The 23,406-nt window shown below is 37.6% G+C and overlaps 1 protein-coding gene across 2 annotated transcripts in view; it reads left to right on the plus strand.

Annotated features, from left to right (window-relative positions):
* Positions 1-6,094: 6,094 nt before the first annotated feature.
* Positions 6,095-23,406, plus strand: part of UAP1 (UDP-N-acetylglucosamine pyrophosphorylase 1) — a 45,974-nt gene continuing 28,662 nt past the window's right edge. For both annotated transcript variants that reach the window (XM_044672811.1, XM_044672812.1), the window contains exons 1-3: positions 6,095-6,374; positions 17,954-18,158; positions 19,545-19,720. In XM_044672811.1, coding sequence (XP_044528746.1) covers positions 6,095-6,374; positions 17,954-18,158; positions 19,545-19,720 — 661 coding nt within the window. The remainder of the gene's footprint in view (positions 6,375-17,953; positions 18,159-19,544; positions 19,721-23,406) is intronic.

Genomic DNA, 23,406 nt, shown 5'->3' on the forward strand with positions numbered 1-23,406 from the left:
TGGCAGATGGGAACAACTTATTCTAACAGCCATGAAGGCAACTTAAGCAGTTGCTGTGGTGCACTTACAGTTTGTTCAGATGTAGAAGATGCCAAGGTCATCTACTTCATTGCAGTCATCTTGATTTTTGTCTTGCTGTTGTACTTTGATGACTCTGGAAGAGAGAGGCTTTGTGCAGCTCTGCCTCACTTAAATCCAATTCATGAGCAAGTCAACATATCACCCATCATTATCCCAACATCGTGATGCCATTGGCACTCTTTGAAAGTGAAGGACAAACAACTACTATGATTCTTCCAGAGCCATATTCCAGTCTTATTATATCAAATGAAGATAACAGAAGTGAATAGAACAAAAACATTAATACAAGGAAATAGTTATCTAGTAGGTCATGTCTCAAGAACAGGGAAGAAAACCTCTTCCTAGGTGGACAAAGAGCTGCTTTAGCTCCCTCCAGCAAGGAGTCCCTTCCTCTTGTCTCTTCTGGGTGATCTCTCCTCTGATAGCAACCATTCATCCACAGAATCACCCCTGGGAGAATATACCTTTGCTCTTCAGTGCATGTACCTCCCTCTTCCTTGGGAAGAGCCTCTCATTTCCATCTTTCTTACAGGTTTTCAGATGTCTTTCTCCCTCTTCAATATTGTTCTACTCTCCAGCCAAGTCAGAGTAGGACTTGAGTAGAAGTTAAAAAAAAAATCACAAGCACTCTATTTGTGTCAAAAACGAAAGCAAGGACTATTATGAACTCATATAAAGGGGTCAGCCCAAAGCCAGCCTTTAAGGATTTTCCTAGACCATCCATGGTGTACTTAGATAATTGATTTTTATGTTGGAAATTATTATTTCGCGTTGTTTGTAGTATTTGCATGATTTTTCAGTTATCTAATTAATCTGCTTTTGGGTGAAGATAGTATCTTTTTAAAATGCCTTTTTTTTTTGAATGAGGTTTTGTTTTTGTTTACTCACCTGTTGTAGATACAGAAGGAAAACTGCTTGAAGCTTCATTCTTTTGTCAAGAAATGAGAAAAATTTGCAGTCTTGTTGAGACTACCTCCATACCTCTTAGAACACTCTGAATTTGGCATCTGGAGCATCTGGGTTTGAATTTTGCCTCAGGCTTCTACTCACTGTGACCCAGGGCAAGTCACATAATTTCCCTGGGCCTCAGTTTTCTAATTTTGGTAAAATTAGAGTTGTAGAACCCCAAGTGCTACATCTATAACCCTAAGATACTTTCTCTCATTTCACATAGGCATCATTCTAGGTCAGGTCCTCCTCATTGCCTCCACCCTCTACGTATTTCTAGCCTCTCTTTTCAGGTCTGCCCTTCTTAGCCAGTAAAAGAATTTCCTCAAGACACAGGTCTGACTTTGCTGCTCTCCATCAGACATAAAGCCCACACTCCTTAGCCTGGCATTTAAAGCCATCCATACCTCAGCCTATCCCCACTCTTTTAGACAGATTGCAAATTCCAGCTATAGTGGACTTCCAAATATTTCCAGAAACTCACTGGGCCTTCCCTGTGTCCTGATAGAAGCTCTCCCAAAGGCCTGGCCTCTAGGCTCTTCTCATCTCTGCCTCTTTTTTCCTTCCAGGTATAGTTTAGGAATCCCCTTTCCCATTCATCCTTCCCTGGGCTCTTCAGGTGTCTGGGTTAAGGTTTATTGCAAGTCATTTTCATTTTCTTGTTAATATTCAGGATCTTGGTTTATTATTAATTGGAAACACATACTGTTTCCTTGTTTTGTGACTCTTTTCATTGGTAATCAGGCATTTTTTTTCGTGACCTATTTCCCATACCTGCTGGTTGATTCTATCTTTACAGCATATAAAAAATGTTTTATTGATGCTGGTTTTTTTATGTCATTACCATTGATGGGGTTGGGGAATCTTTATCTTCTCCATTGAATTGTTTCTTGTGACAAGCAGTTAAGCCCATGTAGGGAGGATTTTGACCTCTTTGCCTCCTGTCTCTCTGAAGGGAGGGATGCTTCTTTATGTGTTTGCTGGGAACTTTGGTGTTTTTACATTTACTCAAGAGTTTGGCTTTCTGGTGGGGAATTTTTTCAGTATCATCCCCAGTGACATTTGGAGGAAACCTTTCTAATCCCTCTTAACTTAGTGCTTTTCCTCTCATAATTATTTACCATTTATCCTTTATATAGCTTGTTTATACATATTTATTTTCTTATTGTCTCCTTCAGTATATTAAAGGCAAGGACTGCCTTTTGCTTTTGACTTTGGGAAGGAACTGTCTTTGCTTCTGGCTATAACTGTTTTATATTGTCATTATGCCTTCAATTGCTCTCAAAAGCTATAATGCTTTTTCTTAGTTTTGGGGGTAGGTTTTTGGAAAGTATGGGCCATTCAGGCATGAAGCAGTATTTCTCCTCTCAGTTAGTGGACACGTATTTGTTAAGTTTCTACTATGTGCCAGACACACCTATGCCAGGTCCTAGGTATAGAGGGTGAAAATGAAACCATTTTGGTCTTCAAGGAGCTTACATTCTAAAGGGAGAAATAGTATGTCTGCATATGTAAATATATACACTATCATTTTTGAGAGGGAACAGAACTAACATCTGGGGAAATCATGAAAGACTTTATGAAGAAGGTGGCACTTGAGCTGAGTGTTGTTGGTGGCTAAGGAGCCAAAGGGGCTGAGGTAAGGAGGGAGGGCATTCCAGGCCTGGGCAACAGCCAGAACAAAGGCAGGGAGACATGAGATAGAGGGTGGTGGGTGCTGAACAGGAAGAAGGCCAGCTTGGTTAAACCAAAGAGTTTGTGAAGGGGAGGACCATGTAGACAAACCTATGGCATATGTACTAGAGGGGGGCTGCTCCCCTCTCCCTCTCCACATGTGCCTGAGGACATTTCTTACATGATCCTCTGCTCCAGTGCCTAGCAGCCCAATGGGAGTGCTTCCTCCCTCTCCTGTCTGGGGTAAGCCAGGGGCTAAGGAGCTCACATGCAGGAGGTCACAGTTTGGACACTCAATCTCTAAAAGATTTGCCATCATTAGTATAGGAGGACTGAAAGATAGGTAGGGAAGGACTTTAGTGACAAATCAAAGAAGTTCTTTTGATGTATTCTGTTAAAACATATGCTATTGCTTTCTTTTTTGATATCTTTACCTGTATTTTCCTCTCTATTCTTTCCCTGCCTGCCCTGTCTTATAACAAAGAATAAAACAAGAGAAAGAAAAAAAAAATTAACAAGACAGACCAACATATTAAAAAGAAAAGGCTGATGTAGTGTTACACACCCCTGGTTCCCTGCTTCTTCTCATCTCTTTCCTTTGGGGCTGAGCTTAGTCATTCAAATAGAAGAGTTTAGATTTAGTCTCCAAAGCACTAGGGAGCCACTGAAATTTATTGAGGAGGGGAGTGACATGACCAGTACTCTAAACAGCTCTGTAGAGGATGATTAGCTTTCAAATGAATTAAGATTTCTAATCTAATATAGTCAGTATTTGTGGATTTAGTCTAGCAATTTTAAACCAAAGTGTTCAGTGATTTGGCAGTAATAAAATGTCCATTTTAGATCATTTTTAATGTTTTAAAATTTTGTGAACAAATCATATGATCCATTTGAACTGAAGAAAATCTTTAGATACCTTTATTTGTACATCCTCATTCTGTTAGGTGTCATAGTGAACACCATTAGTAAGTAGCAAAGAACGCAATACTACTTTTTATTGAGATGGATGAAATGTATACACTTTTATATTTTTTACTTTTTATACACTAACAAGTGGGGGAAGCTCCCCCCAGTTCCTCACATCATTGGAACTATAAAGGCCTGTGGGCTCCTCCTTTTGTATTGTCTCTCAGATCTGTGTCTCCTGCTACTATCTCATCCTCCTGGTCTAGGGCCTTGTTGTTTCATCATTGGGTTCCTGAAGTTGCCTCCTCATTGGGCTTCCTACTGGATTAGAGGCAGTACAGTATGGTGGAAAGAGCTTTGGTCCTGGAGTTAGAAGAACTGAGCTAGAAACTGCGCTGGTGCTTACTGTAACGAGAGTGAGGATGAGGCTAATGACAGTGCTAGCTAGCATTTATAGAGGGCTTTCAGATTTGCAAAACTCTTTATAGGGGTTATTTCGCTGTCACCATGTGATTGTGAGCCAGACCTTATCCTCATCTGTCAACTGAGGGGGTGGAGTAGATGGCCTCTATGCTCCTTTCCAGCTCGAGATCCTCTGAGATTGCATAATCTGGTGAACTTCTTGGAGCTGTTTCCTATTCTGTAAAATGGGGATAATAGTACTTTAATGACAGCCTATGTAGATCGAATGGAAAGTACTTTACCAACCTTGAAGTACCATATAAATGTGAGTCCTTAATATCTTAGGATCCAGAACTTCAAAGGGTTTTAAGTCACCGAGGGATTTGTCACCTTGTGCGAGTGTGTGTGATGGACCCCTGTGGCAGTCAGGTGAAGCCTATGGGGCAGCAAGAGGGCACAGTAGATAGAATGCTATGCCTGCAGCCTTCCTAGACCTGAGTTCAAATCTAGCCTCAGACACTAGCTTTGTGATTCTGGGCAAGGCACTTAACCTCTATTTGCCTTAGTTCACTCAATTATAAAATGAGAATAATAATGGCACCTAGGTCAGAGAGTTGTTGTGAGGATCAACAAATAAGATAATATTTATAAAGTGTTTATTAGCACAGTGCCTGGCACGTAGTAGGCACTTAATAAATGTTTATTTCCTTCCCTGGGACCCCTTTTCAGAATTAGTTTTGTCATCTGCATTCATAAGCGAGGGAAATTTGTGAGTTTAGTGAAAATAAAGCTATGATTTTTTTCCTATACAAGTTAACAATCCTTCCCCTAACTTGAAATCTACCCAGGAACCCCTGATTTAGGTCACCCTATAATTCTACAGAATAGTTGAGAGAGCAAAGTGACTTACTCAAGGTAACATAAGTATTGAGTAGAGGAGACTTTTCCATGGGCCTCTACTTTGTTTCCAATTCTTTACTAATACAAAAAGTGCTGCTATATTTTGGTGTAACTATTTTTTGGTATATTTTGGTATAAATAAAGATTTTTTTCCCATCAGTGGCCTTCATGGGAGTAGAGACCTAATAGTAAAATCTCTGGATCAAAGGGTATGGACATTTTAGTTACTTTATTTGCACAATTACAACCTGCTTTCAAAAATGATCATATGGATTCACAACTCCACCAATAATAAACTAGTGTGCCTATCTTCCTAGTAGTCTTTTTTTTTAAACCCTTACTTTCCATCTTAGAATCAATACTAAGTATTGGTTTCCAGGAAAAAAGAGCAGTAAGGGCTAGACCAGTGATGGGCAAACTAAGGCCTGCAGGCCAGATGTGGCCCCTGAAATGTTCTATCCAGCTACATGACATTATTCCTAATCTGACGAATACAATGAGTAGGATACAATACAATGAAACTTCAAAAGAGTTGGCTTAGAAACAGACTGACAGATGAGCATTTCCTTTCCTTTGGCCCCCTCTTTAAAAAGTTTGCCCATCACTTGGCTAGACAATTGGGTTTAAGTGACTTGCCCAGGGTCACATAGCTAGGAAGTATCTAAGGCTAAATTTGAACCCAGGACCCAGGTCTCTAGTTCTATCTACTAAGCCACCTAGCTGTCCTCCCAGTATTGGCAATATTCATCTTTTGTCATCTTTACCAATTTGTGGAGTATGTTCATGGTTATTTTGATTTGCATTCTCTTATTTTTCATGATTTGAAGCATTCTTTCATATAGTTGCTAATAGTTTTCAGTTCTTTTGAAAACTGTTCATCTTTGACTGCTTATCTATTGTGTAACATTGTTTCACTATTTTCCTTTCATCTTAAGGGTTTTTAGTTTACAATTATAAGTTCTTCTAGAAAACATAGTATCTAAAAGATTGAAGCTAATTGCTTTAACATTATGGGTTTTTTTTAAATAGCAGTTACTCTTAAATTGTATTAAAATTTACATTATAATAGAAAGTACTGTCTTGCATATGAAACTTGTAATTATTATTAATGATTGTTCTCTTTCATCCTTACAGTTATAGCTGTTACAGCTTTTTTATTACAAGATTTGGAAACTGAGACATTATGAATGTGAATGAGCTCAAGTGTAGGTTGTCCAAGGCTGGGCAGGATCACCTACTGCAGTCCTGGGATGAGTTGGAAGAAGCCCAACAAGTGGAACTTTATGAAGAGCTACAAGATATTAATTTTGAAGAGTTGAACTGCTTTTTCCGAAAGGCAATGGAAGGATTTAATCAGTCTTCTTCTCAGGAGAAGATAGATGCGCGGATGGAGCCTGTACCTCGAGAAGTATTGGGCAGTGCCACAAGGGACCAAGAGCAGATCCAGCACTGGGAAGGGGAAGGTATTTAACCTACTGTAAACTCTTCTAAGGCCCACACTTCTGAATGAATCAAGTTGCTAAAAGTAGCCTAAACAGAATAGATGAAGTAGATCTAGTTTGACTCTGATACTGGCTTAATCCTCATATTTTTGAGAGTGACCAATTGTCCATTTGTTCATCTGTTGTAAAATCTGTTACTATAACTAATCCTAGAAGTCACTTGGCATAATAGATAAAATACTGGACTTGAAATCAATAAGACCTGGGTTCAGATCTCCCCTCTTTAACATTTAGTAGCTGTGTGATCCTGGGAAAGTTTCTTAACCTCTATTTTTCTCAGGTAATTCTTGGTAATATTGTTTAATCTGAGATTTCTCACACCAAGAGTTGCTGATGCCAACAAAATCATAATTCCTTACATATAATCTTTTTTTTTTTTAAACCCTTGTACTTCGGTGTATTGTCTCATAGGTGGAAGAGTGGTAAGGGGTGGGCAATGGGGGTCAAGTGACTTGCCCAGGGTCACACAGCTGGGAAGTGGCTGAGGCTGGGTTTGAACCTAGGACCTCCTGTCTCTAGGCCTGACTCTCACTCCACTGAGCTACCCAGCTGCCCCCTTACATATAATCTTAATGCTTTTATAAAAGATGACAAATGTAGTCCAAATATTAAGAGAAGTCCATTGAGTCCTGTAATACCAGATACTGTTATAGTCCTCATAAGAACAGCTGGCTTCTTGGTTGGCATTAGAAGATTTCATTTCAGAGCCTGTTCTTTTTTATTATCTGCTACTTCTTTTTTCTGCTAATCATGCCGTCTGATTGTTTCCTCCATTAGATAGTATTAGCTTAATGTAGAGATAAGCAAAAAACATACCTTATAGCAGTGATGTCAAACTCAAATAGAAGTAGGGCCAGCAGTTATTTACATTCTAATAGAAAAAAAATACTGAGTCTTGCAGATGAGAACTGTAATTATTGTTAATAATCTCTTCTTTCATCCTTACAGTTATAGCTGTTACAATCTCTTTATTATAAGACTTGGAATATATAATGTACATATAACATATATATAATATATCACATATATTTGATATATGTATGTGTACATATATAATATCTATATCCTTATATATCCTTTATTAAGGATCTTTGCAGATGCATATTGACATAGAAAAATCACATAGCATTCTATTCTATTCTATTTGTATTTATTTTGTTAAATATTTCCCAATTATATCTTAATATTAGAGTATGAGACTCTAATATTCCAGCGACACTCAGGAGTCTTGTGGTGGTATATTGTTTGGCATCTTTGCCTTAGAACCCTTGAATTTCTGGTAGCTGTCCTTTGTTAGCACTTGGGGCTCTCTCATTAAGACTTAAAACAGTAGCTTCCAAATGGGTACTTCGATATCCTCAGACGGTGCCATGATTCTCAGTCTTAGACTCCATGGGTCCTTCTTAATAAACATTGATTTTATAAGGACCATTTCTCCAGCATGCTCCCTAGCACTAATGAAAATATCTAATAAGTAAAGGACTTTAGTTTGTAAATTGCTCTTTTTCTCAGCTGATCATTACAACAACCCTGTTATTTCCATTTTACAGATATGAGGAAACTGAAACTCAGAGTATATGTGGCTTTCTCAAAGTTTTGCAGCCACTAAATGCCAGAAGTGGGATTTTAATCCAAACCTTCTGACAACAAATTCATAGTTTTTTTATGCCACACCAGACTGTCTTCACCCCTGCCTCTGCCTCTGAGTATAGTGATAGCTTGTAGTTTTTGAGTTTTGTGCTAGTGATTTAAAGGGATCACTTACTTCAAAGCCCAGCTATTAGGTCAGACAGATGCTAGCATTAATCACTATCAATATGTATTGAGTAAAGTTGTCTATACTCTAATATAGCCAATATTTCTGGAATTAAAATGACATTGCTCTTTGTAGAAACTAAAAGCGGCACCCTGCTTTGTTTGGTCTTATTGTTGAGAATTGAAGTAGAAAATAAATAGAGTTCCCAAGTTTCAGGTTGTCCTGATAGTAGAAGCAGTGAGTGTTTGGTGGCCTCTTTACATTGTCGTGTTAGAAATCTGAGATGTACAACTTTGTACAACTTTGGGATACAACAGAAAAATTAAAATTGGAGACTAATAGAACTAAATATTATTTAAGTATAACTCAAGCCTACTTTTGGCACAGAGCCAGGGTGTAATATTAATTTGTAGTTTAAAGAGCTGGGTCAGGATGGCCAATTTTGAAATTACCTGTATATTTTTGTGTTGACTTAAACAACCATGTATTTGAAGGTTGACTTTAACAAACTGAATGTCATGTAGTAAATTTTCAAAGGCAAAAAAAATTGCTTATATGAGGATTGAAAGAGGATTTCATAGGTACATTAAAATTTTTTTAGAAAGCACGTTTTTTGTTTTTTGTTTTTTTAAATTTTAAACCCTTAACTTCTGTGCATTGACTTATAGGTGGAAGATTGGCAAGGGTAGGCAATGGGGGTCAAGTGACTTGCCCAGGGTCACACAGCTGGGAAGTGTCTGAGGCCGGATTTGAACCTAGGACCTCCTGTCTCTAGGCCTTAGAAAGCACATTTTTAATGAATAGAAAATGTTTATCTATAGTGATATCAGTTTTAAAATAGTATAGAATTATATGCAAACTCGTTTGTAAATATGCTTAATTAATAGACAAATACTTTTTCCTTTTTATATTTTAATTTTTTAAATTTATTATTTATTTTTGACATTCTTTTAAAATTTTAAGTTCTGAATTTCTCACCTCTCCCCCACCCATTGAGAGGGCAAACAATGTGATATCAATTATACATGTGAAATCATGCAAAACACATTTACATATTAGCCATATTGTAGAATAAATAAAAAAAAGGAAGTAAGAAAATTATAAGTTTGCACTCAGAGTTCATCATTTCTCATGAATCCTTTGGAATTGTCTTGGATCATTATATTGATCAGAGTAGCCAAGTCTTTCATAGTGGATCATCATTGCAACATTGCTATTATTGTGCACAACAATCTCCTGGTTCTTCTCACTTCACTTTGCATCAGTTTATATAGATCTTGTCATATTTTAATGAAACTGTCCCACTTATAGCACAATACTTGTTATATTTAAAAATAATAAAGGCTGATATTATGAGGAAAAGTAATATTTTAATTAAGGCCATGTTAGTAGAATAAAATAGACCACGTGCCTTTTGCTAAGTTCTAGTTTCAAACTTCCCACCAGTCCATACCTTCTCCCATCTTGTCTACATAGCAAAAGAGGCAGGCTCAAGCCCGATCTCGGAATTTAAGCTGCACTTTACGAGATGTCACCACGTCCAAAACCGGAAGCCCATTGGATCATGGAAAATGTAGTCTCAAAGCCCCCCAAATGTCCACAGGAAGTTTGTCATTTAAAAGCTCAAATGAGCCCCAAATACCTTTAAATGGAACCCCCAAAAGTTCTAAATAACACACACTCCAACACAATCATATGCCACAACATGTTCAGCCATTTCTCCAACTGATGGACATTCCTTCAACTTCCAATTCTTTGCCACCACAAAAAAGAGCTATTATAATTATTTTTGAACATAAAGTGTTTTTCCTTTTCCTTTTTTATCTTTTTTGGGGTACAGATTTAATAGTATTGCTAGGTCAAAGGTTCTGCACAGTTTTATGGTCCTGTGGGCATATTTCTAGCTTGTTCTCCATAATGGTTGGATCAATTCACTACTCCACCAGCAGTTTATTAATGTACCAATTTTTCCTCATCTGCTCCAGCATTTGGCATTTCTAATAGGTGTGAGTGGGTGCTCAGAGTTGTTTTAATTTGCCTTTCTCTATCTAGAGCAGTGATGGGCAAACTACGGCCTGTGGGCCAGATGTGGCCCCCTGAAATGTTCTATCCTGCCGCAGGATGTTATTCCTAACCTGCAGGATACAGTACAATGAGACTTTGAAAGAGTTACCTTAGAAACAGACTGACAGATGAGCATTTCCTTTCCTTTGGCCCCCTGTTTAAAAAGTTTGCCCATCACTGATCTAGAGCATTTTTTCATGACTATTTAGATAGCTTTAAATTCTTCTTCTGAAAACTGCCTCTTCATATTCCTTAATTATTTGTCAATTGGGAAGTGTTTTTATTTTGATAAACTTGACTCAGTTTCCTACATATTTGAGAAATGAGGTGTTTATCAGAGAAACTTGCTGTGAAATTTTTTTGATATTACTTCATTGTGAATGGTACCTTTTAGCAAAATGTAGTTTCCCAGATTATCTCTGATTTTGCTTTTGCTTGTCTGAGATCATGATTGCTAATCTTGTCTTTTTTACTAAAGCCTAAGCATAATAGATTCTACTCCAGCCTCTTATTTTACCTCTCTTTGCCTTTCTGTTTTAAGTGTCTCATGCAAACAATATGTTGTTGAATTCTGGTTTCTTAACTATTCTGCTATCCATATCTGTTTTATGGGTGAGCTTATAATATTCACATTCATAGATATGATTACTAAATGTATTTTTCTCTATCCTATTTTCTTCTGTTTATCCTTCTCTCACTCTCTCTTTTATTTTGACCCTCCTCAAAATTCTTTGTTCCTTCTGACCATTGCTTTCTTTAATCTACTCTCCCTTTTGTTACTCACTCCCCAATATCTTTTATTCTCTTTTCCTCCTATGTCTCTATTGGGTAAGATAGATTTCCATACCCAACTGAGTGTATGTGTGTATATATATATATATATGTACATATATATATATGTATATATTTGTCCTTCTTTGAACCATTTCAAGTGAGAGTGAGGTTCAAGAATTGCCTGCTACCCCAACCCCCCCCCCATTTTCTCCTCCATTTTAAAAGCTCTTCCTTGAATGCCTCTTTTATGTGAGAAAAATTTTCCTGTTCAACCTCACCTTTTTGCAGTACATCCCTCTTTCTCATCCCTGAAGTATTTTTTGAGATTATCTCAACAATTAATATGATAGTCGTGCCCTCCGTCTATGTAGACTCCTTCTAACTGCCCTAATAATGATAAAGTTCTTATAAGTTACATGTATCATCTTCCCATATAGGAATGTAAACAGTTTAACTTATTGAGTCCCTTAGGATTTCTCTTTCATGTTTACTTCTTATGCTTCTCATTAGTCTTGTATTTGAATGTCAGATTTTAAGCTCTGGTCTTTTCATCAGGAATGTTTAGAAGTCCTCAACATAATTAAATATTCATTTTTTTCTCCTTGATGGATTTATACTTGAAGGCAAAGACTTCCTAACAGTGTCATAATGATTCTTTTGGATGATTATATTGAGGCACATTCCTAATTGTGATTGGGTCTCAGGCAAATGTGTTGAGAGAAGTCTTTTTTTTTTTTTTTTTTGAGGGAGGGTAAGGTATAAACTACAAGATTATTTGTTGTTAAGTGCCCATTTAGAAACCACCCATTTAGAAAACTATTCATAGGGGCAGCTAGGTGACTCAGTGGTTAGAGAACCACACCTAGCGATGGGAGGTCTTGGGTTCAAATATGACCTTAATCATTTCTTAGTTTTGTGATCCTGAATAAGTCATTTAACCCTCTTTGCCTAGCCCTTACCATTCTTCTGCCTTGGAACCAACATACAGTATTTATTCTAAGATGGAACGTAAGGGTTAAAAAGAAATAGAAAATTATTTATTATTTAATGGCCAATTTCATCTGTTTTTGAGGTCTTTTAAAAAATGTTCATTTATTCAGTCATGCTTGATATGTGAAATGTGATTCAGAAAAGCAGCCACAAAACTCCCTTTTATAAGATTGAAAGCATGAGGTATAATTAGCATATGAGGAGTAAATATTTCACGAGTGAAAGTACTTGCAATTTGGAAAAAAAATTATTTAGGAAATACTTTCAACTATAAAAAGCAACCCCGCCCCCCAAAAAAACCCAACTTAGATACCTCCTCCTAATATCCATTTTGGATTTCATTTTTTCCTGTTCTCATTGGATAGCTTATGTTCCGAAGCCCCTCATCTCAGGTTGCTGAGAAATGAAATTAAAAGCCTCCAGCTGTCTCAGTGCACCACCAGCACTAGTTCTCAAATAAATACCCAAGTTTGCGTGTGTTTGAGGTAATGTAGTCCAAGCAGGAAGTTATTCAGGAAGCACTTGACCTTGGGAGTGTCACCTCTTAGCAGTGTTTGCCATAAAAGTTTGCAGGAAGGATACCCAGATTCTATAGTCTATAATGATTGCACATAAGTGGGGAGATACGTACATACTCACATTGGGAGTGTTCTACTCTAGTTTTGTGCCTCCTACTAAGATTGAGAGCAGAATATCTGGCCTGTCTTCATGAGTGAGAGAACTTGATTGAAACAAAAGAATTCAGTGAAAAGAAAGATATGTACCTTTCTTTTTCTTTTTTTTTTTTTTTTTTTATTCTAAGGAGTCATAGCAGTTTATACTTATAGCATTTCAAGAATTACAAAGTGGTTTCTTGGTAGAGGATATTGGCTATCTGATACCCTTAGGGAATTGGTCATGCCCTAGATGGTACCTTTGGGGACTAGAGGTAGGAAGAATAAGAGGTGGTAGTTAGTTGCTATAGAAAGATAGGACCTCAGAAAACCCTGAGAAAAGTTAGAGAACTTTGCGGTCTGTGGGTTATAGTAAGTACTCCATTAAAAAAACAAACACTTTTTATGAGGAAACTAAGAACAATGAAGGGCTAGAAAGCAGGAACAGCCTGGGAGAACTGAGTAGGACCCAGGAAAAGGCAAATTTAGGTAGATTTATGTAACTGGGAGAGAAGCTAAAGAAGCCAGACTCAAAAACAGGGTAATTATAAGGAGATCATTTTCAGCTAGGGCCCAGGCAGAATAGACCTTTAAAAAATCCTATAATATTTATTAAAGGAAATATATTACTGCCTGCCAGATCTCACTAGGAAGTACAGTGGGTGATAAGTTGGCCAGGGACCCTCTTTTGCTTCTAGATAGCAAACACACTTTTTGATTTAAAACTTTGGAGATGCTCTAGATCTTGTTTTCTCAGTGATTAGGTAATTTGAGTGATAATTCGCTTAGCCTGAGAATAGAAATAAGAGCAGTCTATCAAGGAATATTAAAATGACTCAAGAATTGGGGCTTCTGGAATGAGACAGTCAAACTGAAATAGAGTGTCCCTCCACCAATGGAAATCCCAAGCCTGGATTGAAAAAAAAAAAAGTAGGGAGCCACAGTTGGCTACAGATCTCCCTTTTTATTTAGCACATTGTGACCACATAGTGAACAGAGTGGGGATTATCAAGCTCTTTGTCTGTTCATCCTTATTGCTTATGTCTCAGAGAAACAGCTTGACTTAATAAAGTGCAGGATAGTATTCCTCAGGAATACAAATTTTTATTTTTATTTTTAAAAAAATTTTAGGCTAGGATCTTTTTTTTTTTTTTTAAATTCAGTGAGCATGCTCCTTAGGATAAGGAAACATTTAAAATCATCTTTAATTTCCTGTTTTGTTTTATAGATTGGTTTTGTAATTTTTTTCAAGATCCTCTTTTTTTTTAAAGTTTGTTTATTTAATTAATTTAGAATATTTTTCCATGGTTACATGATTCATGTTCTTTCCCTCCCCTCCCATAGTCAATGAGCAATTCCACTGGGTCAGGACCTATTTCCATATTATTAATATTTACACTGGGGTTATCATTTAGAGTCTACATCCCTAATCATATCCCCATCAAACAATGTGATCAAGAAGTTTTTTTTCTTCTGTGTTTCTACTCCTATAGTTCTTTCTCTGGATGTGGGTAGTGTTCTTTCTCATAAGTCCCTCAGAATTGTCCTGGATCATTGCATTGCTGCTAGTAGAGAAGTTCATTATATTTGATTGTGCCACAGTGTCTCTGTCTCTGTATATAATGTTCTCCTGGTTCTGCTCCTTTCACTCTGCATCAATTCCTGGAGGTAATTCCAGTTCACATGGAATTCCTCCAGTTCATTATTCCTTTTAGCATAATAGTATTTCATCACCAGCAGATACCACAATGTGTTCAGTGATTCCCCAATTGAAGGGCATTCCCTCATTTTCCAATTTTTTGCCACCATAAAGAGCGTGGCCATAAATATTTTTGTACAAGTCTTTTTCCTTATTATCTCTTTAGGGTATAAACCCAGCAATGATATGGTTGGTAGATCCTCTTTTAGTTACCAAGTTGATTGGGGATTTTGAAGCTTAAACTAGCTGTTTTGTTTTTTTTCAAGTAAACTAAACAATGTCTTTTTAAAGATATGGGATTGTTGTTTTTTTTTTTTTTTTTGGTGAGGAAAAAGTATTAATGTTCAAAGGAACATTTCTTGTTTTACTGAGGAATTTAGATCATGTGAGGGTTACTTACAGGTAATCTTTGTTTCTCATATCACTTGAGAAAGCTAGGGAAATTCTGGAGAGAGACAGGACTTCTCTGTGAGAGAATAAGCTGGGGAAGCAAGAAGATCGCTTCCTAGAAAAGAAAGGGGAGGAAGCCAGAGTCTAAGGCCAAAGGAAGCTTTTTAATAATGCTGAAATTAAGTTCTATATTAAGTAAGAGGAGAATAACTTTCTTTAGAACCAAGTATAGGTTTTAAAGGAAGCAAAATTAAGCACATATAAGAATTAGGTGGGAAAGCAGTCTGTCAGAAGTTAGGTATGTCTAGCACCTTACATCGCACACTCCAGATATCTATATTTGTTATTTATCATTCTCTCTTTCTCCTCCATTTTGTGGCTAAACTCCTTGAGAAGACCATTTGCAATAGGTGTTTCTTCCTTTCCTTTCATTGTCTTTTTTAACTCATCACACTATGGCTTCCAATCTCATTGTTCAATCAAAACTGCTCTTTCCAAAGTATGATCTCTTAATTGCTGAATCTTTTCTCAATCCTCTGCTGTCTTGATTTCTTTGCATCTTTTGACACTGCCAATCTCCTCCTTTTCCTTAATATTTTCTTCTCTCTAATATTTTTTGTGACATCACCCTCTTCTTTCTCTTCCTCCTAATCTAACTGCTTCCTTTCAGTCTCTTTTGCTGGATCTTCAATCAAGCCATGCCTATCAAGCCATGCCTATAGATTGTGAGTGTCTCCCAGGGCTCTAAACTGGGCCCTCTTCTCTTCTCTTTTTGTACTATTTCACGTATTGTCTCTCAGTGATTTGGTTATTGTCTTTTTGTTAATGATTCTCAAATCTGCTTATCTAGCCCTGTCCTCTCCACTAGTTTCCACTTTTATTTTTCCAGTTTCATTTTTTTTTTTTTTTTTTTTTTATCCTGGGACTCCATTCTAGGAGCATAGGGCCACAACCAGTAGGCAATGGGTCGCTCAGGGTCACCCAGCTGGGAAGTGTCTGAGCCCGGATTTGAACCTAGGACCTTTCGTCTTTAGGCCTGGCTCTCAATCCACTGAGCTAGCCCAGCTGCCCCTACTTTAGGTTGCAGTTTCTTTAGCAGATGTAGTTTTTACAGGGTGGGGTTGCTAGCCCCACGCCCAACCCTCCTCCTTTTTCATCCCAGGCTAGGGACTGTCCTTAGCCCAGGAGTGGTAAGGGTGGGCGATAGGGGTCGAGTGACTTGCCCAAGGTCACACAGCTGGAAGTGTCCGAGGCCGGACTTGAACCTAGGACCTCCAGTCTCTAGGCCTGGCTCTTAATCTACTGAGCCACCCAGCTGCCCCTAGTTTCATATTGGACATCTCATATTGAATGTACTAAAGACATTATAAGCACAACATGACACAAGTGATATTCATTTTTCCTATGAACCCTCTTTCTTTCTCATTTTTATTACTGCTTTTTTTTTTTTTTTATTTTTAAACCCTTAACTTCTGTGTATTGACTTATAGGTGGAAGAGTGGTAAGGGTAGGCAATGGGGGTCAAGTGACTTGCCCAGGGTCACACAGTTGGGAAGTGTCTGAGGCCGGATTTGAACCTAGGACCTCCTGTCTCTAGGCCTGACTCTCAATCCACTGAGCTACCCAGCTGCCCCCTATTGCTTTTTAATTTAATTAAAACAAAACCTTACCTTGTCCCTTAAAATCAATAGTAAGTATCCATTTCAAGGTAGAAGTGTTAAGGTCCAGGCAGTTGGTGTTAAGTGACTTGCCAAGGATCACACAGCTAGGAAATGTCTGAGTCCAGATTTGAATCCAAGACCTCCTGTCTGTCCATTGAGCCACACAGCTGCCCATCTATTATTGTTGATAGTACTGTCTTCTTCATAGTTATCCTGGGTGTCATTCTTAACTACTTACTTTCTCTTACTCCTCTCTTCTCCATATCCAATCTGCTGCCATTTTACCTTTGTAACAGCATCTCTTGTACATACTTCCTTCTCTCCTCTGACATTGCTACCACCCTGGTGCAGATCTTCATTGCCTCCTATCATGACTATTTCAATAGGCTTCCAGTTGGTTTGCCTGCCTCAATTTCTCTGTACTCTAATCCATCTTCCACTCAGCTTCCTAAAAGCACAGGTCTGATTATATCACCCTTCTACTTAGCAGACTCTAGAGACTCCCTTTCACCTCTAAGATCAAATATAAAATGCTTTTTTGGCATCCATATCTCTTCTTAACTTACCTTTCTCCCCTAACTACCTTCCCGTTTTTTTTATACCTTATAACTATCCTCTTGCCCTATGATCTAGTGACAGTGGTCTCCATACAGTGGCTGGAACATAGTAGAAGCTTAATGAATGTTTATTGACTGACTCATTGATTCTCTAGTTACTAAAAAGTCAAAGGATATGGATAGAGAATCCTCAAGTGAAGAAATTAGCTTGACAGAATTGACCAAAAAAGAGAAAACAACAAATATCGGAAAGGCTACAGGAAATTGGATGCCTAGCACATAGTAGGCACTTATTTTTGATATGGCTTAACTACTGTGCAATAATAAAAGAAATGGTTTTAGAGAAACCTAGAAAGATTTGTATGAATGAATGCATGGTGAAGTAAGTAGACCCAGGAGAATGATGTAAATAATGGCAACAGTATTATCAAAACAAATGATTTTGGAAGACTTAAGAATCCTCATCAGTGCCTTAACCATGATTTTAGAGGACCAAAAATGAAGAATGCTACCCACATCCTGACAGAAATGATAAATTTAAGTCATTCATTTCTGGACAAGGCCAGTGTCTGAATTTGTTTTACTTAGTTATACATTTTTGTTACAAAGGTTTTTTTTCTTTCTCAGTAGTACTGGGGAAATGGAAAAGAAATGCTTGTAACTGAAAAATATAATTAAAAGATTCATATATATCAAGGACTTTCAAGTAGCCCACAAAAGAAAATGGGAAGTATATCATGCTTTAAGCATGGCTTCCATTTCAAATGAATGGCTTTAATTAAGAAAATCTTATAAATATAAGTCTGTGATGATCTCTAGTCATTCATACCTAAAAGCTAGAAATCATGCAGTTGTAGTCCTCTGGGTCACCTACATGGGTGTTAGATCAAGAAACAGTTGCTCAAAAAAAAAAAGTTAAGTCTTGAAAGACAGAAAGAGCTATATAACTAGACAACTTTGTGACCAGTTGGTATCAATCCATTTTTTCTCTTCTAGGACTTCTTCAGATTTCCCAGAACAAAGTGGCAGTTCTGCTCCTGGCTGGTGGTCAAGGCACAAGACTTGGTGTGGCATATCCCAAAGGAATGTATGATGTGGGTTTACCGTCACATAAAACTCTCTTCCAGATTCAAGCTGAGCGCATTTTGAAACTACAGCAGCTAGTTGAAAAACATCATGGCACCCAATGCATCATTCCTTGGTAAATATATCTTTGATGAACATTACCTAATATAAATGGGTTTGTAATGTTCAAAATGCATTTTCACTATAGTAATAAGACATTTGGACTGATATTATTGGGCAAAAAGGGCATTGTGGTAATATCATTTACCATTTACATTACATCTTGTTTTTAAACACCCTGCTTAAGATTAGGAATAAGAGAGAAAAATCAATTATTTCATAAGAGTGATAGAAATAGAGTAGGAATCAGCCATACTGAATAAATGTGACTTCTTAATCTGAAAATTTGTGTTAATTCTCTAAGACTTTGCCTTGTGATTGGCAAAGATAATATCTGAAAATCTAGGTTTATAAGTATGAAAAACTAAGGTTATAATTAATGTAAAAGATTCTTTAACTTAGAGAATTTACTATGGTACTAGAGGTACTATAGGTATCTTATTTAAATAGGACATTTTAAACTCAATTAATTTTACATTGGACTTTTCCATGTGACATCTGTTGTCCTGCAAGTCAAAGGAGACATTTTACCTTGATTTATAGGTATATAGATCTTCCTAATACTTTGGGGCAGGCAGTTGTGGAAAATATGAAAAATCATTTCTCCAAGGCTAATAGTAGTTTGGTTTCTTTAATTCCTATTTGCTCTGCTCCTCCCCCCCCCCCCCCCCCTCCTCTTTTTTTTGGCAGAGAAAACTGAGTTTCTTTACTGTTTTATTCTTTTTTAAGTCATATCAATATAAGTGAAATCATATTTTTTTCTTTGAGTTGTTTGAATTGCATCTGCCCTTATATGTATCTCCAAACTTCCTGGAATGTATATCAGTCATTTCAGTATTATCTTGGAAATACTTCTTTTAGGATTCTCTTGCATATGCTTAGTACTCATCTTTGAGGGTAATTGCCATTTTCATAGATAACTCTTGTGCCAGTCAGAGTGGAGGGTTATTTATTGTTTTATGTTTTGAGAGTCAGTGGGAGTAGATATTTCAAGAGGATATTTCAAATTCCATTTCAGAATTTTTGTAAAAATACTTGCAGTTAAGTTTTTGACTAGATGTTGCATCCATCTGTTCATTCCTACATATGTTTCACTTGGTTATAGAATACATTCATATCATAAAATGTGTGCTTAAGTTATCTGGAAGAATTCAGGTACTCCAAGGGTCTTAGAAATGTACCTTGATACAGAGTCCCAGTACTGGGTTGATTGAGGAATATCCTAAGAATACTCCATGCTTAGAGGGCAACTAATAGAAACTGTCTAGGAAGAAAAAAAAGGAGAGTAAAGAAGTCCATACCTTCCCAATGCCCTGCCCATTGTAGGTTACTGCAGGGACAGCTTTCCTTTTTCTGGTTCATAGAGAATCATAATTTTTGGATGTTTCTTGTGTCTTACCAGGTACATTATGACCAGTGGTAGGACAATGGAATCTACCAAGGAGTTCTTCTCTAAGCATAAGTACTTTGGTTTAAAAGAAGAGAATGTAATATTTTTTCAACAAGGAATGCTACCTGCAATGCAATTTGATGGGAAAATTATTCTGGAAGAGAAGAGCAAAGTTTCCATGGCTCCAGGTCTGTATTAATCAATAATGCGACTAGAGAGGCTAATAATATGAGTAATCAAACTTCAATTAGCTAAGTGAGCCTTAATTGTTCTCTAAGGCTCTGGTTCTTAAATAAATATGATCATTAGACATGATCTTCAAAGGACTTCTTACTTCAAAAGTCCAAATATATAAATTGCTTAAAGAAATGAAAATGTTTCAATAGTCATCCATTATTTTTGAGATTTGTTTTAAAGACTCATTCTCAAAAACTCACAATTAACTTGTCTTTCTATCTAATTTTTTCTCATTGTTGGAATAATTGTTATTGAAATATCTTTCAAAATATTCTTTGTAATCTTATCAAATGTTAAAAAGTAATTTATGTATGTGAAAGCCATATGTGAAGTTATGGATATTATAGAACTGGGAAAGGTATAATAACCTTTTTGTGTCTGTTATAAAGAAAATATTACTATGCTTCTAGGGGATATTGGTTAGGGAAGCTGTGTCTTTGTATTCCCCTAGGTAGCTGGTGACTGGGGAAACACCAACCCAATCACCCTTGCTGGATGTTATAATTCCCCTATTCTAAATAACAGTGCCCAGGCAGGACCCTTAATGGTCTGGTGGATGGGTAACCCTTTCACGTCCCACCTGGGGTTGGATTAATTATTAATATTGGGCTCTAATTAGCCTTGGATCACATTTTCATCTGACTGCATGGCTCCCTCCCCAAGGGTCGTGATATAATGACCACTCAGGAAGGTACTTAATGAAACTTTATCTATTGAACTTAAATAGGGAAAGGAATAATCAGGAACAGATTGGAGATAGGAGACCTTGTCACACTAGTATCTATGATCAATAATCGCTCAGGACTGTAGGCTGTTGTTACAGTAAAGCTGGAGCTATTGTTTTTCACACTCCTCTGGTTCAGCTTGGCCACTGCCAAACCAGAGAGGGCAATTTTCTCGGTTGGTACCGATATTGTGATTTCTCTCAGCTTCCTTATTATCAGTTTGTGATATGTCAGCCTTGACAGCCTTCAGGAAATATCCACCCTTACCTCCCTCCCTCTTCTTCTTCACCTCCCTTCCTCCTGTTCACCACCCAGGCCCAGATAACTAAATAGCTAATGATGATTCAAATGCCTAAAGATCTAGGGAGACTCAGGGAGAACCAATGGCCCACGGTCAGGGATCCACAGATCTATGCTCCAAGACCCAAGATCAAAGATCAGTGGTCAAAGGTCAAGGACCAAATCAAAAGGCCCAAAGACCAAAGACCCTTCCCAGATGGCTGTTACGGGTATTTATACTCCCAGGCCAATCGCTTTTGCCCTGTCCTCAAGGACTCTGGGAACATTCCGAAGTCCCCAGCTGGCTTCACCTGTCAATCAAGGTGAGACTAACAATTCTCAGAGTTTGAATATAATATGTCTAATCCACTCCACCCAAGTGCCCTTTTATATGCAAAGCTGCCCCTCTGATACTGCTTGTTGGAAGAACTCCAGATGGGCAGCTAGCATTTATCAAACACCTCATATGTGCCAGGGACTGTGACGCATTCCTCTAATTTTACAGAGTTAAATTGAATCTGAATGTCTGCATGCTTGCACATTGATGATGTGTGTGGGCATACACATTTATTATCTACCCTTCTCAGTGAAAAGTTATGTTTTGGTACCATTTTGTGATTATTTGATATATTTGACCTCACACTTCATAACATATAGAGATTGGGACATGAGGTTTTAGACCTGAAGGCACTTAAGAGATCATTCCTTTCCATCCTCTTATATAGTGATGAGGCATAACAGGCCTCTTAGAGACCCATTTGTCATCCCACCTTGCCTTTCCCCCTTCACCCATGATTCTGTCATTCTTTTCTCCTTATGCTATATTGCTTATGCTCTTTAATGGTGCCTACTTGGTACTCTCCTTTTTTTTATTGGTTTCCTCAATTCCAGTTTGTTTTAGGGGAAGAACATATTTTTCTCACCTTTTTTCTTTGAAACCAAAATGCAGTCCTACTTTTAGATATTTCAGAGGGGCTTAACTGCAAAGCAAGGCAAAGAAATAATTTGCGGATGAAGTCCTGATTTCAAATCCTGCTTCAGACTTAGTTATATGACACTGCCTCACATATTTACATATATAACAGTTGGGGAAGGTTACAGTGTTACAGATATTTGAACTAAAATCCCATCTTTCAAGAAAGACTCTCATAAAGATGTCCTGACCAGTTTAATTTCACAGTAAACTTTAGGTCACCATAGCACAAATCCATTGTAACATAGTCCAGCTTTTCGCATGTGGTACAAATCAATTCTTAAGTTGATTTTGATTTGATATTGATGTGAGCCAACATTTGAGCCCTAGAGGCAGTAATTCTCTTGAGTCTAGTCTGCATATGGTCTTCAGATTGCAAAACGTACAAAGTTGTTTCCTGTGAAACTAATTTTCCCCATAACATTAGTTTATTTAATTTTATGTTTTCATAGAACAATTTAATGATGTTAGGCAGAATCAATAACTGGAACTAGCCAATCTTATTCCTTGCCTTCTTTTTCTATGGATCATAGGATCATAGATTGTAATGCAAGGTGGCTAACAGAAACTTTTTGCTTCTCTAATTTCTAATGGTCACAAAAAGTCAGTTAAACATCTTAGAATGTTCAGAAAGTCAGTTAGAATTTAAAGCTATAAATAGAGGTGAAGTTCCAATGGATGAGGCTTTTGTCTTCTGGCTTTCGCTGTGGCTGGAGCCTTTTGCTTTGGCCATTTGGCTTTGGCCTAATTGCTTCGGCCTTGGCCTGTGCTTATTTTGTTTTGGGGAAATTTGGACCTATCTCATTTGTCTGGACCTCTCCCTGATCTCCCATCTCCATCCCTTCCCTTCCCTGATTTCCTTTGGGTTCTGGTTGGAAGGGAGGGCTTGGTGATTGGACATTGTAGATTTAGTTTATATAAGCTAGTAGAGTATCCTCAAATAAGTTACCCCTAGATTTGATAAAAACTTTACTTAAAAGACAGTCAAATCTTCCTGACTGGGAGAGCCGGACTCTCTGTGTCTAAACCTCTCTGCCACCCAACCCCCACCCTCACCCTCTCCCTAGCAGCAATTAGAAAACCCTGAACCCCTCCCCTTCTGACTGACCCTGGTATTAATAAATCCCCTTGTTATCTATTCAAACCCTCTGGTAAATCATTGTGTCGAAAATTAAGACAAGGGCCAAGAGGAAAGAATCATTTTCTTTATTTCTTGAGAAAACTTGGACATCCATCTTGGCAAGAAGTACCTCCTTGAGACTTCCTCCAGCTATCAGTTTGACTGGCAGGGAGGGGCCCCCTCGACCCCTTCCTCAAGAGACTTGGAAACTAACAAGAGAAACCCTCCAGCCAAACCTAGTTTCTTACTGGCCCTAATTTCCTCCCTGTATTCTCTGTCTCAAGCCTCTGGGAATAAACCTGTTTGAGCTGCCTCTCTTACATACTCCATTTCCCTATTAAAAGAGATAGGGGTGTGTGCGTGTTTCTGTGATATTTGTGCTGATTAAAAACATTGAAATCAGGCTGTAGACAGGAACGATTGAAGTCATCCTTTGTATGATAGCGATTGTGCTCATGGATGCACACGGGGTCACTGAGTTACTACATCCACCTTAACAAACAAATGAGCGGTACAGTGAATCCCATTCTCTGAAACCTT

Source organism: Gracilinanus agilis, chromosome 4 (genome assembly GCF_016433145.1).
Source record: "Gracilinanus agilis isolate LMUSP501 chromosome 4, AgileGrace, whole genome shotgun sequence".
Lineage (NCBI taxonomy): Eukaryota > Metazoa > Chordata > Mammalia > Didelphimorphia > Didelphidae > Gracilinanus > Gracilinanus agilis.